This window comes from Taudactylus pleione, unplaced genomic scaffold (genome assembly GCF_031769625.1).
Source record: "Taudactylus pleione unplaced genomic scaffold, aTauple2 ptg000069l, whole genome shotgun sequence".
In the NCBI taxonomy this organism is placed as follows: domain Eukaryota; kingdom Metazoa; phylum Chordata; class Amphibia; order Anura; family Myobatrachidae; genus Taudactylus; species Taudactylus pleione.
Window position 1 is genome coordinate 3,135,218 of NW_028284471.1, and position 16,563 is coordinate 3,151,780.

The window sequence follows — 16,563 nt, forward strand, 5'->3', positions numbered from 1 at the left end:
TGTTTCTGGTCACCGGTTTCCCGTCTCCTTCTCTGTGAGAGTGGGATTCTTGTGTGTGTACCAGTCTTCCTTCTCTCTTATCCTCCTCCGGCCTTTGGCTACTTCCCAACTGAGGTGCCTCTGCTCTAGGGCGGGGTATACGGAGGATGGACAGGTGCATCCTGGGAGTTGAAAGCTTTAACTGCGTGATGACCGGGATCCAGATTCATCACCTACACCCCAAGTTCTCCCTGTGGACCCTATGGACTTCGAAGAAAGAGAGTTAACAAAGGTAAGTTCTTACCATAACTCTCATTTTTGCCTGTATGGAATGCTAAGTACATGAATAGATCATAGGCTGAATATATTCTTTGAACACAGGGCTCGATTCAGACCCGCTCGCTAGACGCGTTTGCACGCAGCCAGCGTATGCAAATCCGGCCAAACCCACAGCAAGGCAGCCGATCGCACGGCAAGGCATTAGCACGACCACTATGTCTTGGCGTGCGATCGTGCTGTGTATGCAGATGCCCACTTGCGCACATCATCTTCAGGAAGTGTATGCAACCATCGAGGACCATCTGATGCATACGCAGCACTTGTGGTAGACCATACCCTACCACAAGCACTGCGAGCACTTCAGTGTAAAAATCAGCCAAGTGACGTGTACTATGACGCTGCATCTTAATTATGCACGCCTCTGAAACTGCGTTAAGACGCTCGGGCACACCTGCGTTCGCACCACTACCGCCCGTTTTCATCGGACTACCTCTGTCACCACCCACCAACGGCTGGTCGTGTCACTCATTCTGCCGGGCTGTCTATGCACAGCGAGCGAACGCTTCCCAATTGCTCGAACTGGTTCGCGCATTGCGCACTGCGATGCGTACGCATGCGAACAATGGAAACATCGGCAATCAGCGTGCGAACGCTTCCTAGCGAGCGGGTCTGAATTGGGTCCACAATTCCTTCAGTATTGTTTTATTTTGCTTATATAATCACTGCTCTTTCCCTGTTTAGATGATACCCTGATTTTCTGGCAAGGTCTGCGGGATGCTGGGCTGCTAGGTGACATTATCCAAGAGTTTCACCAGGAGCTGCTGGAGACAATGAAAGGGCTGAAAGAACGTCTACAAACGCCCCTCTTCGAGCTACAAGGTACATTGTCTGCATCGCTTTTTCCATTTGGTTTTATTTTCATTTACGAGAAAAAAAAAATAATTATACTGAAGGAATATGCTGCCCCTGTATTCCTTGTTACAAAATATATTGTTAGAGTACATGACCCTAGGTGTATTTGCCTGTATTAGGGAAATTAGATAGTGAGCTCCACCAGTGCATAGATTCAGGCCATGTTTTGAAGCTATTGTGGTGGTTTTTTTTTTATTTGGTTCTTAATTTCACAATCCATATTGCTTAATTATGTTTATATAATTATAGAGTGCATCCGGAAAGTATTCACAACGCTTCACTTTTTCCAGATTTTGTTATGTTACAGCCTTATTCCAAAATGGAATAAATTCATATTTGTCCTCAAAATTCTACATACAATACCCCATAATGACAACGTGTAAAAAGGTTTTTTGCGATTTTTGCAAATTTTATTTAAAAAACCCACTAAGAAATCACATGTACATAAGTATTCACAGCCTTTGCCATGAAGCTCAAAATTGAGCTCAGGTGCATCCTGTTTCCACTGATCATCCTTGAGATGTTCCTACAGCTTAATTGGAGTCCACCTGTGGTAAATTCAGTCGATTGGACATGATTTTGAAAGGCATAAACCTGTCTATATAAGGTCCCACACTTGACAGTGCATGTCAGAGCACAAACCAAGCATGAAGTCAAGTAATTGTCTGTAGACCTCCGAGACAGGATTGTCTCGAGGCACAAATCTAGGGGAGGGTACAGAAAAATATCTGCTGCTTTAAAGGTCCCAATGAGCACAGTGGCCTCCATCATCCGTAAATGGAAGAAGTTCGGAACCACCAGGACTCTTCCTAGAGTTGGCCGGCCGTCTAAACTGAGCGTTAGGGGGAGAAGGGCCCTATTCACGGAGGTGACCAAGAACCCGATGGTCACGGTCACTCTGTCAGAGCTACAGCATTCCTCTGTGGAGAGAGGAGAACCTTCCAGAAGGACAACCATCTCTGCAGCAATCCACCAATCATGCCTGTATGGTAGAGTGGCCAGATGGAAGCCACTCCTTAGTAAAAAGCACATTGCAGCCCGCTTGGGGTTTGACGAAATGCACCTGAAGAACTCTCAGACCATGAGAGACAAAGATTGAACTCTTTGGCGTGAATGCCAGGCGTTATGTTTGGAGGAAACCAGGCACCGCTCATTACCAGGCAATACCATCCCTATAGAGAAGCATGGTGGTGGCAGCATCATGCTGTGGGGATGTTTATCAGCGGCAGGAACTGGGAGACTAGTCAGGATAGAGGGAAAGATGAATGCAGCAATGTACAGAGACCTCCTGGATGAAAACCTGCTACAGAGCGCTTCTGACCTCAGACTGGGGTGACTGTTCATCTTTCAGCAGGACAACGACCCTAAGCACACAGCCAAGATATCAAAGGAGTGGCTTCAGGACAACTATGAGAATGTCCTTGAGTGGCCCAGACTTGAATCCGACTGAACATCTCTGGGGAGATCTGAAAATGGCTGTGCACCGACGCTTCCCACCCAACCTGATGGAGCTTGAGAGGTACTGCAAAGAGGAATGGGCGAAACTGCCCAAAGATTGGTGTGCCAAGCTTGTGGCATCATATTCAAAAATACTTGAGGCTGTAATTGCTGCCAAAGGTGCATCAACAAAGTATTAAGCAAAGGTTGTGAATACATGACATGCGATTTCTCTATTTTTATTTTTATTTTTTTTTTATTAAATTTGCAAAAATCTAAAAAAAACTTTTTACACGTTGTCATTATGGGGTATTGTGTGTAGAATTTTGAGAACAAAAATGAATTTATTCCATTTTGGAATAAGGCTGTAACATGACAAAATGTGGAAATAGTGAATACTTTCTGGATGCTCTGTAGAACATACTTGATTTCTGTGTTTGTTTTTTTTTTTTTAATTATATCTGCACTTACTGACTTCTGTCTGTGTGACTCCTATGTTAATTATTTCAACATAGACAAAATGTAAAAAGAAATAAAAAAAAAAAAATATATATATATATATATACATACACTCACTGTGTGTGTATATGTGTATGTATATATATATATATATATATATATATATATATATATATATATATTATAATGTAAATCCATCTTGAATTAGTTGATGTGTTGAGTAGTAGTTTATTTAAATCCACACACTATAACCCTAATCTTTAACTGAAGTGATGCAGTGATGTCCTCCTTCAGGAAGTTTGTGTTAAGCTGGGTACACACTGGGTACACACTTGTCCAATCCTCCAGGGATGCAACTCCCAACCAGACTGTTGACGCAATCCTACTGGAGAAGTAGGTCGCAGATATAACACCCGATCTATTCATACACATCTGTTCAATTTTGCTGCAGATCATGGGATGAGGTCCTCTTTGATCCATATACAGAGTGTTGTTTCCCAGGCTGGTTCAGCCAGGTGCCGATTATTGGAAAATAGGGGATACTCCAGGCAGTTTTTCCTCGTATTTTCCAATTCCAGAGCAGGCTCAGAGGTCCGGGTCTGGTTATTGATTTGGAGGGGTGGGACACGTACACATTTTTTTTTTCATTTAAGCATTTATTCACTTTTAATCATAACAATGCCTGCACAGATCATACAAATCTGTGCAATGCTTCAAAGGCGGTGCTGCTTGAGGGATGAATTTGGGAGAAGAACTGGATAAACCACTGTACAAATTTCTATATTGGTTGGGTGATTGGCGAACAGGTCTCCTGATTTTTCTGCGGGTTTAAAAATGTTTTGACAACCAGATGACCGGATTTGGATAAAACCAGAGGTTGTGTGAGCATGCACACTCTTCACCACATCAAATAACTCAAGATGGAGCCTATGGATATACAGACACAGCACTTACTTCTACTGCCGTCCTGACTGTCTTCAGAAGCCTAAATCTGCTTGGGCAGCCTGCTTAGCTGTTGATTGGGGAATTTCAGTTGGCCTAGACTAGTGTGGCAAATGAGGCCCAAGGTGTTAATGCAAATGAAGACTGCTATCATAGACTGACTTTCACTAACTCCAGAGCTGTGCTTTATTGTGATCATTTTATCTGTGGACAATAGACTTCGGGCTGAAGCCCTGTGTCTGGCCAATTATAGCAACAAATATCAAGCTTCTCAAATATGCTTTGGCTGCAAATGACAACACTGTACTCTCACAAAAACTTCTCCAGACAGTCCATTTCCAAGGATTTCACCAGAATGCAGCTTCAGACATCCTGCAAGTGAAAACTATGGAGAGCGTCACCAATGACTAGTTTAGATCCTGTGTATCTGCCAGAGTAACGGTGCGGGAGAACTACACCAGTCTTCTTTTCCGTGCTAATCAAAAGCTATCTGGCAGTTTCCAATGGCTATTATTTCTTTCTCCATGCTTTCCTGAATCTGTCTACCCTATTCCACCAGTTGGCTCTGAGCTGGAGCTGTCTTATGCTGTGTACACACTAGACGATATGTCGTCCGACATGGCAGATGGGGCCAACATATCAGGCACATCGTCTAGTGTGTACGAAGTATTGCACGCTCCCGCATCCTCTGATTGGTCTGCAGTGCACGCCAATCAGAAGATCTCTTGAATAACAACGTCCTACTGGATGTGGCCACTAAACGATATATCATGTGGTCGCACAATGAAAGCAAATAAAAAGGATCATAGGGACTTAAGAACTACAGGCCACTTTCTACTGCTAATGTTGATACTGCAGATACTGGTACTAGTGTTCATTTTGTCAGGGAGCCGAGAGGGGGGCGGGTATTAATTGCACAGACTTTCTGGAGGGGCTGACACCACCCCACCCCCTACCTGTCAGCAGCCCAGCACACGCTGCTGTGTGCTGGGCTGCAGTGGTAGACTGCTCGCTGGTGCTGAGCAGCCGCAGCAGTCTCCTCTGCCTGTGGAGGAGAGCAATCACACTGATCGCGCCGCCCCCCTGGATTTGCACTGGGCTGAGGGGCTTACAGTGCCGCCCTCCGGCGCGCAACACTGCTTCGTGTCGTGGCAAAAAGTTTTTTGGGTTTTTTTTCCCCTTTTTTAAGGGAGTGTGGCCAGGGGCTGGCTGGCAACTTTTAGCCTGGGGGGCAAATGCATGCAGGCGGCCCTGGCAGAGGAGTAGCGTGTAGCCAGTGTGACCGAAGAACGTGAGTGCTACGGCGGCGCCCCCCCTCAAGTGTTTCAAGAGGGTCCATTTGGGATTAATGTAAGGTAAAAATAAAGATTAGGGGCAGCCCCCTGTCGTAGTGCCCATATGCAGTGCCACAGGAAATAACACCCTTATGCAGGCCTCCAGTAGTGCCCCCAGTAGTGATCCCCCCCCTATGCAGTGCCCCCAGTAGTAAGCCCCTTATATAGTGCCCCCAGTAGCAGTCCACCCCCCCATGCAGTGCCCCCAATAGTGGTAACCCTTATGCAATGTCCCTTAAATAGTGGCCCCAGTTGTAGTCTCCCCCCTATGCAGTACCCCCAGTATTGCCCTTTTATGTAGAGCACCCAGCAGTGGTCCCTCGCAGTGCCCCCAGTGGTAGTCCCCTCCCCCTATGTAGTGCCCCTAGTAGTAGTCCCCTCCCCCCTATGTAGTGCCCCTAGTAGTAGTCCCCTCCCCCCTATGCAGTGCCCCTAGTAGTAGTCCCCTCCCCTTGTAGTTCCCCCAGTAGTAGTAGTCCCCCCCTTGTAGTGCCCCCAGTAGTAGTAGCCCCCCCCCTTGTAGTGCCCCCAGTAGTAATCCCCCCCTGGTAGTGCCCCCATAGAAATCCCCCCCTGGTAGTGCCCCCATAGTAATCCCCCCCCCTGGTAGTGCCCCCAGTAGTCCCCCCCTAGTAGAGAGAGACTTAAAAAAAAAAACAAAAAAAAACACTTACCTGAAACTCCCGCTCCTGGTCCCGATGCTTCCACCGGCTCCTCTGCCCGCTTTGCATTATGGGAGAGACGTCGTCACGACGACGTCTCTCCCATTACCCACTGCAGGAGCCGGAATATGGCTCCCACAGTGGGAGCAGCAGCAGCCGATGAGAGTCTGACAGACTCTCAGCGGCTGCTGATTACAGCAAACACACAGCTGCCGGCTCCGGCCGGTCAGCGCTACACACGCGGTGCAGTCTGTGTCACAGTGACACAGACGGCCCGCGGCCCGCATGCCGCTGCGGCCCGGGGGGCACATGGCACCCTGCCCCCCGGCCCAGCCCGCCACTGAGTGTGGCCAAACCTCCTATGATTAGGCCATGCCCCCTCGCCTGGGCCCTTGCTGACTCTCTATGGCTCTGCATCTTGTTAATGCTGATGTGAATGCTGGTATTAATGCTAACATTAGCTTGTCTAGCATCAGTGAAGATATTTTTGATCTTTCTTGTGTGCCCTCCCTAGCCTTAGAGTATCACAAGGTTATTATTTGTTTATAGCAGTGGTTCCTAAACTTTCTTGAATTATGGCACCCTAGAGTATCAGCATTTTTATTCATTGCAACCCTAGGCCAAAAATTTCTTATTGAGAAATTCTGCAAAAAATATGAAATTCTGTCATTTGTGCTTGCCTGTCATCCTTGGGTTCAGTTATGTGATTGTGGTGGACACGGTTGTGATTCTGTTTGTTCACACATTTTATGATAGGCAAAACCAGTGCTGGTGGCTGCCAGTCACATGGACCATAAATAATTTGATTTGGTAATGGATCACCATGCCGTGGCACTACTGCAAGTGCCCTGTGGCATCCCAATGTGCTACGGCACCCAGTTTAGGAACTACTGGTCTAAAGCATTTAAAGACATTGTATTTGTAAATGGGAAGCCGGTGTCAAATATTTGAGCTCAAGTCCCCTAGCGTTATTCTCTAAAGTTATATTATTTGGAGCATAAACAAATCAGGGATGTATTCCAACAATTGGTGGAACCCACGACCTTAAGAAGAGGGTTATTGTCCTTGGCCCATATTATACCGTGTGTAAGTCATTTAGGAAGCAGTGATTGCGCTGAGTGACAAAATGTGGGTCCCAGGGACCCTCCACTTAATAAATAAAAAATGGTGTTCTACCTGACCATTTCTGGGTCCCATTATAATTTATACTTTAGAGCTTCCCATATGCCCCTCAGACCTCACCACATGCCACCAGACATCCCCACATACCCCTAGAATACCCATCTGATACCTCCAACAGCATCAAACCTCCCTACATGCCCTTAGATGCATGCTTAATGCCTCCATGCTCCTACATGTGATATGACTTGTCAGTACACAAAACCCATAGTGAATAACGCATTAGGTACTAGGCATATTTATCAAAGAATATGTGCTTTATATACCAGAATATGTGCTTTATATATATCTTGTAGATAGCAGTGCCAATAATGACAGGGGTGCATACCGGCCGAACCCCCAATCATAAATGGGGGAGAAGTGGTATCAGCGCACATAACGTGTGCTGATGCCGCTTCGACAGTTAATACATCTACCTTATTATGCCAAGCAGTAGTAGTACCCCTTATACATTATGCCACACAGTATTGCCCTTTTTAAATTATGCTACACAGTAATGGTCCTTTACAAATTATTCCATACACTAATAGCCTTTACACATTATGCTACACAGTAATGCCCTTTACACATTATGCTCCAGGGTTTGGCCACAGCAGAGTGCGTCCCTGGGGACCCAGCCGTTTCTTAAAAGTGAGTCCCCCGGTCCTCAACACCTTGTAAAGTACACCCTAAACGCATATTTGTTATCACTGGGAAGGGACAAAACCCTTAACAGAATCACAGTCCAGTTCATTGGTTGCACCATCGAAGATTCTACCAGCCCTATGGAGGCGCAGATTATTTGTTTGAACATGGTCGCCTGTGTCAAAGGCCGTCGCTGACCGTGACATGCCCGTGTCTGACTAGCCACCCCCCTGTTGCCACCCAGAAACGCCCACTGAAATTGCAACTCTCTGCATGCAGTTTTGCTCCAAGGGGTCTATGTACTAATAATTTTGGACCAGACGCAAATGTTATGTATCCATATCGCCGGGAATATTTTAATTTTGAAAGAAAATATCCCCTCTATGTACAAAGGGGAACTCGCAGAGCAGTCTTCCTGTCAGTAATCCCACAGCAAGACACTGCAGTCAGCCTGTTTTAGCCAATGTGAATATTTTGGTAGATGTTTTATATAAGGAAACTCCTTTAGAATTCGTGGGTAAATGTATCAAGTCTTGGAGATGATAAAGTACCAACCAATCAGCTCCTAACTGTCATTTTTCAAACACATCCTGTAAAATGACAGGTTGGTACTTTATCTCTCTCCACTTTATCCTCTCTCCAAGGTTTAGTACATCTCCCCTCAATCCCTGGCAAAGTCCAACTTTCTACCAGACTCTCCAGCGTTAAATGTTCCCTAAAAACACACCTGTTTACTACCAGCCCTCCTATTAACTTCACTCCTTACACCCTTTTCATTCCCACCTTGTCACCTTCCCAGTTCTCCCTCCCCTTAGAACATAAGTTGTTGAGCAGGACCCTTCTTCCTCTTATTTCTCCCTTGCACTATGCTGCCACGAGATCTGCTTGTCTTTTGTCTCTCCTCCCACTCAGTGACACCGTTTGCTCGCTTATGCGATTGGTACAGGAGCTGTTTTGCTTTCCCCCTGTAACTCATCACAGCCTACTACACTCCCTGTTAGTGGTTTTCCTACAAAGTTTGTATTTATACTTTGTACTCATGCAATGGTTCACTATTGCGAATTGTAGTTCTTTTTGTTTTTGCCTAAACTATATATTGAACTGTATACAACTTGTGGTGCCTAATAAATAAAAGATATTAGTAGAACTGATGTAGGAGGCACCCTCCTCCATGTATTATAAATCGCACCCATCCTGCAACTCAAACTGGTTTTGCCAAGATGCAAAACTGCACTTTCCGAATGTACACTAATGAAACCCAGTTACATTAATGAGAAGATGTACTTCGATGCTTTGCTTTTTCACATCTGTGTTTGGCCCTTAGTTTATCAGTTGTAGAATTTATTCGATGCCTAGCACCCCTTCTTTCTTATTCATTTTCAGCTATATGGTCACTGCTTTTCTAATATTTAACCCACCTTACACTGTTCCCTTGCTTTTATAGGCAATTATGTCTTCAGCCCGTTTATCCTTTGCCCACCTCCTTTCCAGGGAGTCACGCTTCACCTTATAAATAATTTTTCCTTCACATACTCTTCAGTCCTCGATTTCACATGTGTTTGTTTTGGGTGCTAAGCTAATCATATGTATCTTCTATGTATTTTCTCTTTTAATAGATGCTGTCCTGCTTAACAACATTGTGCAGAATTTTGGAATGTTGGACCTGATTAAAAAAGTGTTGGCTAGTCACAAGAGCCAGATGGACCGGTCCCGGGAGCAGTACACCAGGGACTTAGCAGGTATTTTCTCTAGGATATCCTCCAGAATTGATCTTTGCCTCGTATGTTATGGAGTGGTGATATGTAAGGAATTGTTATGTTAGTCTGAAGCGGACAGCTTTAGAACTGATAAATGCAATAACTGTTGGTTTTGGCAGCTGGGGAACAACAGATGTACGTATAATAGCCAGTTATGGCATGACACAAATACTTGAGCTGTACATTAATTTTGTAACAAATTTCACCATAGCACTGGAGCAGCAGTGTGATGAGCATCGGAGACGGGCCAAGGAACTAAAACACAAATCCCAGCATCTCAACAATGTCCTGATGACTCTTACACCGGTTACCTTACCCCCTGCAGCTAAGCGACCACGGTTAACCAGAGCTACGTCCGGCCCTGCTGCTATTGGCTCTCAGGTCTCTTCTCAACAAACGCAGATCACCTTGCCACAAGGAATGTCCCTCTCTCAATTGACAAGTCTCCCCTTCAGTAAAGTACTGTCCACCAGCATCCCTGTCTCCTCCTGCTCTTCTATGATAAACAAGAACTCATATTCCCAAGCCAACTCACCCTCCTCCCCTGTCTTGGGAGGTTACACTATCCTCGCCCCTTCAGGGAGCAATTTCCCCAGCACACTGGAGATTCATCCTGACTCATCCAACCTTACTGTTCTGAGTACCGCAGCCATGCAAGACAGCAACACTGTTCTAAAAGTAATGAGCCCCATCCAACTGCTCACTTTGCAAGGGCTGGGAGCAACAATACAAAACCTGGCTCAGCTAGCACCAGCTGGCAGCACTATTGTAGCAATGCCCTGTGAGTCAGGGGAGGGAGATGAGGAACATACCACCATAGAAGTGACTTCACTGTCTGAGGAGCAGGAACAGAAGTAGGCTTGGGATTCATGTTTCTGTGTTTTATAGCTCAGAGCTGTCATGTGACTGAGGAAGGATGTGAGAGTAGAATGAGGCAGCTGATGAACCAAAGACTGATTAGGAAAGCTGTATAGAGCAAGTGCACAGCACTATGCTGAAGATCATTCTGGCTCTGAACAGGAGGACAGACTTTGTGTTACAATACACAGCATCACGTCTCACTGGGCAATCCTGGAATAGTGAAGTGTCCCTTTCTCTGAGCCTGTGTGGAGCCTATCGCACATGCTGTACTAGGAGCTGAATCTCAAGACATTCAGTGTTACTGTCCTCAAACATCTGCAATGTTGAGTGGTAACCTGCATTTTTCCAGTATACTGATAATGTGTGAGGCTGCAGGCAGTGTATGTATGTGTGTATATAATATATATATATATATATATATATATATATATATATATATATATATATATGTGTATGTATGTATGTATTTTATGCCTCATAACTTAGTAACACACTTAATTTCTAATGCATTGATAGTCAACTGGTACATTGCATACTCATAAATATTGGTTAGGCATACAAAATGCCTGCAGTGCCTGGGTACAACTTTTCAGAATTGCTGCAGAGTTCAAAATGTTAGTGTATTGTGTAAGACTTAAACTAGAGTTATGCAATGACAAGTACTTGAAAAGGATTGTATATGCTAACCCTTCTTAATAACATTGGAATACCTCTTACCTGGAGTATTGTATGCAAGGCCTAACAATTGCAGTTTTTTTAGATTTACTTTCCAGTGTTTACCAATAATAATGGATGCACCTTAGTGCCAGTCTCCTTAATGGCATATATAGCCCCTGGCACTTACATTGGTATTGTAAAGTACTGTGTGATGGTGAGCTGTAATGACATAGCCATCTTGGGTGTGATATCATTTCAGCATGCATGTACTTCTATTTAAATTGAACCCAACAGCTATACACTGTGTAGGTAGCCATTACTAATTAAAGTGCAGTCAATTCACTAGGAACTGCCTCATTAATATTACAATTTCCTTGTGAATTTATAGCCTGAATATTGATTCGGCACACAAAATGGGTAACTACACTTAAACATATATTACAATTATACTCTTCTACAACTGAGATGTGCATATTTTTGATTTCTAACTCACTACTGTTTTCAACCATTGTCTCCTCTAGCCCAGTCCTGCATGTGCGAAAAATGGGGGAATAAAGGGGGGTTTGTGGGATGGATTCCTGCACAGGATTTCTATGTATATAAAGATTGCAGTGGTGAACCAGCAGTAAAAGATTAATAACCCTGAGGAAAAACCTTATATACAATGATCAATTGCTACTGGTGCTCCAAGGAATTAACAAGGATCCAAATTAAATGTATTTTGCACAGGCAAAACAAAAAAGAAAACAGTTTAGAAGAGTGCCCCAAAAAAGGAATTTCTTCTTTTTGCCTGTGCAAAATACATTTGATTCCAGTCCTGCATGTACCTGTACATTTCTAGACTGGTCGTTTTTATTACATGACAAAGTTATTTGTGATTTGTAAATAGTGCACAACACAATGTGTGATTGTTTCATGATAAAGTAATAACTGCTAGTCACATACCGCGAACAGGGAACTAGAGGAGAGAGAGAGAGAGAGAGAGAGGGAGAGATATGGATGGTTTAGTGAATTACCTTTCCTTTGTTGTTAAAATAGATATTCTTATACTGACTATATACTGATAGTGTCCAGGAACTGGCCCAGGGACACAGAGACAGTAGCTATAGGGTATAGCATAAGCTGGACATACACTGGCTCATTCACCTGACAGTTAGGTGCTGGATCTGCCATATATGCCTATACTTTTATATGGATGGAGCTACATTAGTGCTGTCAGGCGATGGCTCCATTCATGGTCAGATGAGCACCTACCGTCTGTGCCATTCTAAAATGTCAGTATTTAAAATGGCCTAATTGGCCATCTAAATCAAAGCTTTTGTGGGCACCTTAAGTTGGTTGCATGAGATAATCACATTAAACATGCAGCACAGGTCGGTGGGTTTTGTTTTTTGTAAGTACAGACAGGCAAGCTCAAAATTAGTTTTGCTTTTGGCAATACTCCTGAAATATGTAAATAATTAATGGAGTCCCTAATTTTCTCTCCATTGGTTTAGGTACATGCACATGTTGGGCCTTGTAGTTCATTATCAGCTGCCTACCACTGCATTGGATCCTGACACTTAAAGCTCATGGTTTGAGATATTGCATTCACTATCGAGGCATTCATGTACCTAATTTATTATCTTTTTCCTATTTCAGTCAGTTTCCTTTCTTTATTCTAGATCTCCTTAAGGGCAGACTGCTCCCAGCTACTGTCTTGCTGCCCTTCTCTAACCACCTGGTTAGTGTTTATACAATATGCATGGGAGATCTGAGCCGTGTCCCTTATTCTGTATGTAAATAAAGGTAAAGAATTTGAGAGCTCTGATACATGGGTGTTATGTCCTCTCTCCTTAGATAAAAATAAACATTATATTAGAGACAGTGCTTGGGCTGTGTGGTGAGAGCAACTGTGTTATATTTGCAAAAAGAATAAAAAACGCACTTGTTATGGACATCCAGGCTCAGCTGTTGGATTGTAAAGGGATTATTTAGGCCTGAGACACACTGCTGTTTAGAGATCATTGTAGGTTACTAGTTGCCTTATCCATACAGTAAACAATAAAGTAAGTGTTCCATAAAAACGGGCATGGTAACGCTTCTTAATGGTTTCTAGGGTTAGAAGAACTATGAACCTATGAGGGTGGTTCAATAAGTAAGGTAACAAGACCTCTCACATGTATAATGTTCTCTATTTCATTCTAATTTCCCACCAGGCCAGAGCAGGTAGAACACTACTTTCCCTCACAGCTATTAGACTGCGCCTCATATCAGTCATACAGTTCAACATCAGTTGTAAGATGGCGGGGTTGGCTGAAACATGGTCAAGCATTAAATTGTGTAGTGTTATCAGATTTCTGTGTTTAAAGGGCATATCAGCATCTCAAATTCATCATCTACTTGTTGAGGTGTATGGTTATGACGTCATGTCATGGAAACAGGTCTGGGTTTTGTGCACTGCCTTTGATAACGGCAGGACAGACGTTCAAGATGAGCAGCGATCTGGCCAGCCAAACACGACCACCACATATGACAATTTGTGACTCACTGAAGGTCTGGTTCAGGAGGACAGACGCATTTGAGTTAGTGATATTGCTGACAAACTGAACATCTCAGTGGGTACTGTGCAACTGGGATACAGGAAAAAGTGTTCACGCTGGGTACCAAAGCAACTCACAGAAGTTCACAAAGCCAATAGGGTGGGATTGTCTCTCGTGCACTTGACACAATACCATGAGGAGAGGGAGTGCAGTTTCTGCAAAGTATTGTTACAGGCGATGAAAGGTGGCTGCATTATGTGACACCAGAGACGAAGCAAGCATCCATGACATGGAAACACACATTGTCCCCACCATCAAAGAAACTCAAGTTCAGCAAGCCATCATGTCCTGGCTTCAGGTGCTTGACACTGATTTCTTCTATGCCAGTATAGATACCTCCTTGGTGTAACGTTGGAACAAATGCTTAGACAAGTATGGGGACTATGTGGAAAAATAATCTGTATCAAAGCCATACTATTGATTTATACGTATATGTACGAGTTGAAAACATTTACGCAATGAAGGTCTTGTTACCTTTATATATTGAACCATTCTCGTACATTAAAAATGGGTATTACATTACAGTGGATAGAGGATCATTCAGGACTCATGGTAAAGTGTTTTTACAGCAATTTAAAAGAGTCATTGCAGCAAAGTGCAAGAAATTCAGGCACACTAGGGACCTGATTCAGAGCCGCTCGATAGATGCGATCGCTTTGCGTAAGTAGACGCCCACCAGCCATTCATAAGACGCCCACTTGCACACGTCATCTCCATTAAGTGCATGAAAACATTCGTACATCGAGCACCATCGGATGTGCTTGCAGTGCTTGAGGTTGACTATACCTGCCCGCAAGCACTGCAATCTCTTCAGTGTATAATTCAGCCATGTGAAGTGTACTATGACGCTGCCTGTTAATTATGCATGCCTCTGAAACTGTGTTTAAACACTGCCCCCGTTACTACTGCCCTGCCCCTGTTACCGCCCACAAACGGCCTGTCCTGTCACTCATTCCACTAGGCTGTCTTTGCAGGGCGAGGGAGCGCATCCCAATTGCTCGTACTAGTTTGCGCACGCACACTGCGAACTATATGCATGTGCACATTTGCAAACATCGCCAGCAACGAGCAATCGCTTGCTAGCGAGCAGGTCTGAATCAGGTCCTATGTCCATGAAAACACCATAAAAACAAAGGTGCATTATTACAAACAAATAGTGGAACATGCAACCACTTTTTCTCCCTTTTATGTATGCGACTGCTACATAATGAATTCATGCTGGCATAATACATGTACTACATACAGGAACTACTGTCCTTGGTGCTTGTTAATACCCCTTCTACAAATGTAATAATACACTGCAGTAGTCAGTCCTATAGTTTCATAATGTATTATTGGCCAGTTGTTGGATTTAACAGGGAGATGGGAATTGAGACATATGATAACATTGTATAACACACAGGTTCTTAAACTGTCCTCAGGACCCCAAACAGTGCATGTTTTCCAGTTCTCCTGACAGAATCGCAATTGAAATAATTAGCTTCACCTGTGGCTGTTTTAAAATGTGTCAGTGAGTAATGAGTAAACCTGTGCACCTGCTGGGTGACCTGCAAAACATGAACTGTGTGGGGTCCTGAGGACAGCGTTTGAGAACCACTGGTCTAATACACCAATGGGGTTATAAGTGAAGATGCAGATGAGTTCTCTTAGCAGCTGTGGGAAACTGAAGTTATTGATTTCAGAATATTCTAGAAAATTTACCTTGTGCTAAAAATGCATATGTACAAAAGCTTATTCTGGGCAGTGCAGAGCAAGTGGTGGCAAATAATTTGTGGTCTGAATCAATGCCTCAAGGTGCGTACACACACAACGATGTAAGTAATGGAACGATTTTCGTTGAACGATATTCGGTCAGTTTTTTCCCTTGAAAAAGTGAACGAAAATCGTTTTACAAAGTAGTTGGTTTTACTTTACTTAATAAACAATTTTCTGTGTGTTGAAGGAAAAATGTTGCAATTTTATTGAAAATCGTTCAGTTGGCCAGTCTGACTGAACTACAATCGACAAACGTGAACGCGCATGAACGATAATTGTTCGTTTATTGTTTTACACTGAACGATTTTTTGAACGATAACGATCATTGTGTGTGTGTGTACGCACCTTTAGTGCTGTAAATTGTTCCTAATGAGTAAATAGGTATTATGCTCTTCTTGAATGCTGGTTTGGTCCACAAAATGGGTGCACTGTTAATGAAATGTGTATAATTATGAGTAGGATCAGTGTTGTGAGTGCCTCAAGTTTGTGCAGGAGTGTAGCAAGGCCAGACTTGTGCACTGTTGTGAGAATTACAGAGCCAACAATCTGCAATTTATCAATATCGTCTGAGATGAATTCCCAAGCAATGCGAGTGTCTATAGATTATAAACATTCCCGCATAAACCAGGTTATTAATGTAATAATTGGATTTCCAGACAGATGTACAATAAAAATAAAAGTTGTTTTATTTTATAGGCAAAAGGAATGATTCAGTCTGTTGGTAACGCAGTTACAAGTTTTCAACCATCACAAAAGAAAGTCTGCTAGAACAGCGCAGGCCTGTCCTTAAATGTACATTTTAACTCTTGAATAAAAGTGGGTTAGTCTTTAGTAATGAACTTAGCAATTAGAAAATTCCTTTATTCCATTGTTTGACAAGTCGAGGCCGCATGATATGATTTCTCAAACAATTATCTCCAAAGAGTTATATTTATAAGACTTTTAACCTCTTGCCTGCCGTGGTCGCATGAGATGTAACCACACCAGGATGGGCTTTCCCTGACATGGTCGCATCCTGTCGGCAGCTGCTAGAAGATAATCTTCCAGCAGCTGCAGGGTTCACCCCCAGCCCCTTGGTTGCCACTGCAACCTCCTGTCAGCCGGGCTGTTAAAGGGGGGGTGATTCTAAAGGGATTGCCCACCC

General features: G+C 43.6%; 1 protein-coding gene across 8 annotated transcripts in view; it reads left to right on the forward strand.

Annotated features, from left to right (window-relative positions):
* Positions 1-13,217, forward strand: part of GMEB2 (glucocorticoid modulatory element binding protein 2) — a 41,583-nt gene extending 28,366 nt beyond the window's left edge. For 3 of the 8 annotated variants that reach the window (XM_088467038.1, XM_088467041.1, XM_088467039.1), the window contains exons 9-11: positions 1,000-1,137; positions 9,424-9,546; positions 9,776-13,217. In XM_088467038.1, coding sequence (XP_088323164.1) covers positions 1,000-1,137; positions 9,424-9,546; positions 9,776-10,422 — 908 coding nt within the window. In that variant the 3' untranslated portion in view covers positions 10,423-13,217. The remainder of the gene's footprint in view (positions 1-999; positions 1,138-9,423; positions 9,547-9,775) is intronic. The other 5 variants (XM_088467040.1, XM_088467042.1, XM_088467045.1 and 2 more) reach the window with 3 other exon arrangements.
* The last annotated feature ends 3,346 nt before the right edge of the window (positions 13,218-16,563 follow it).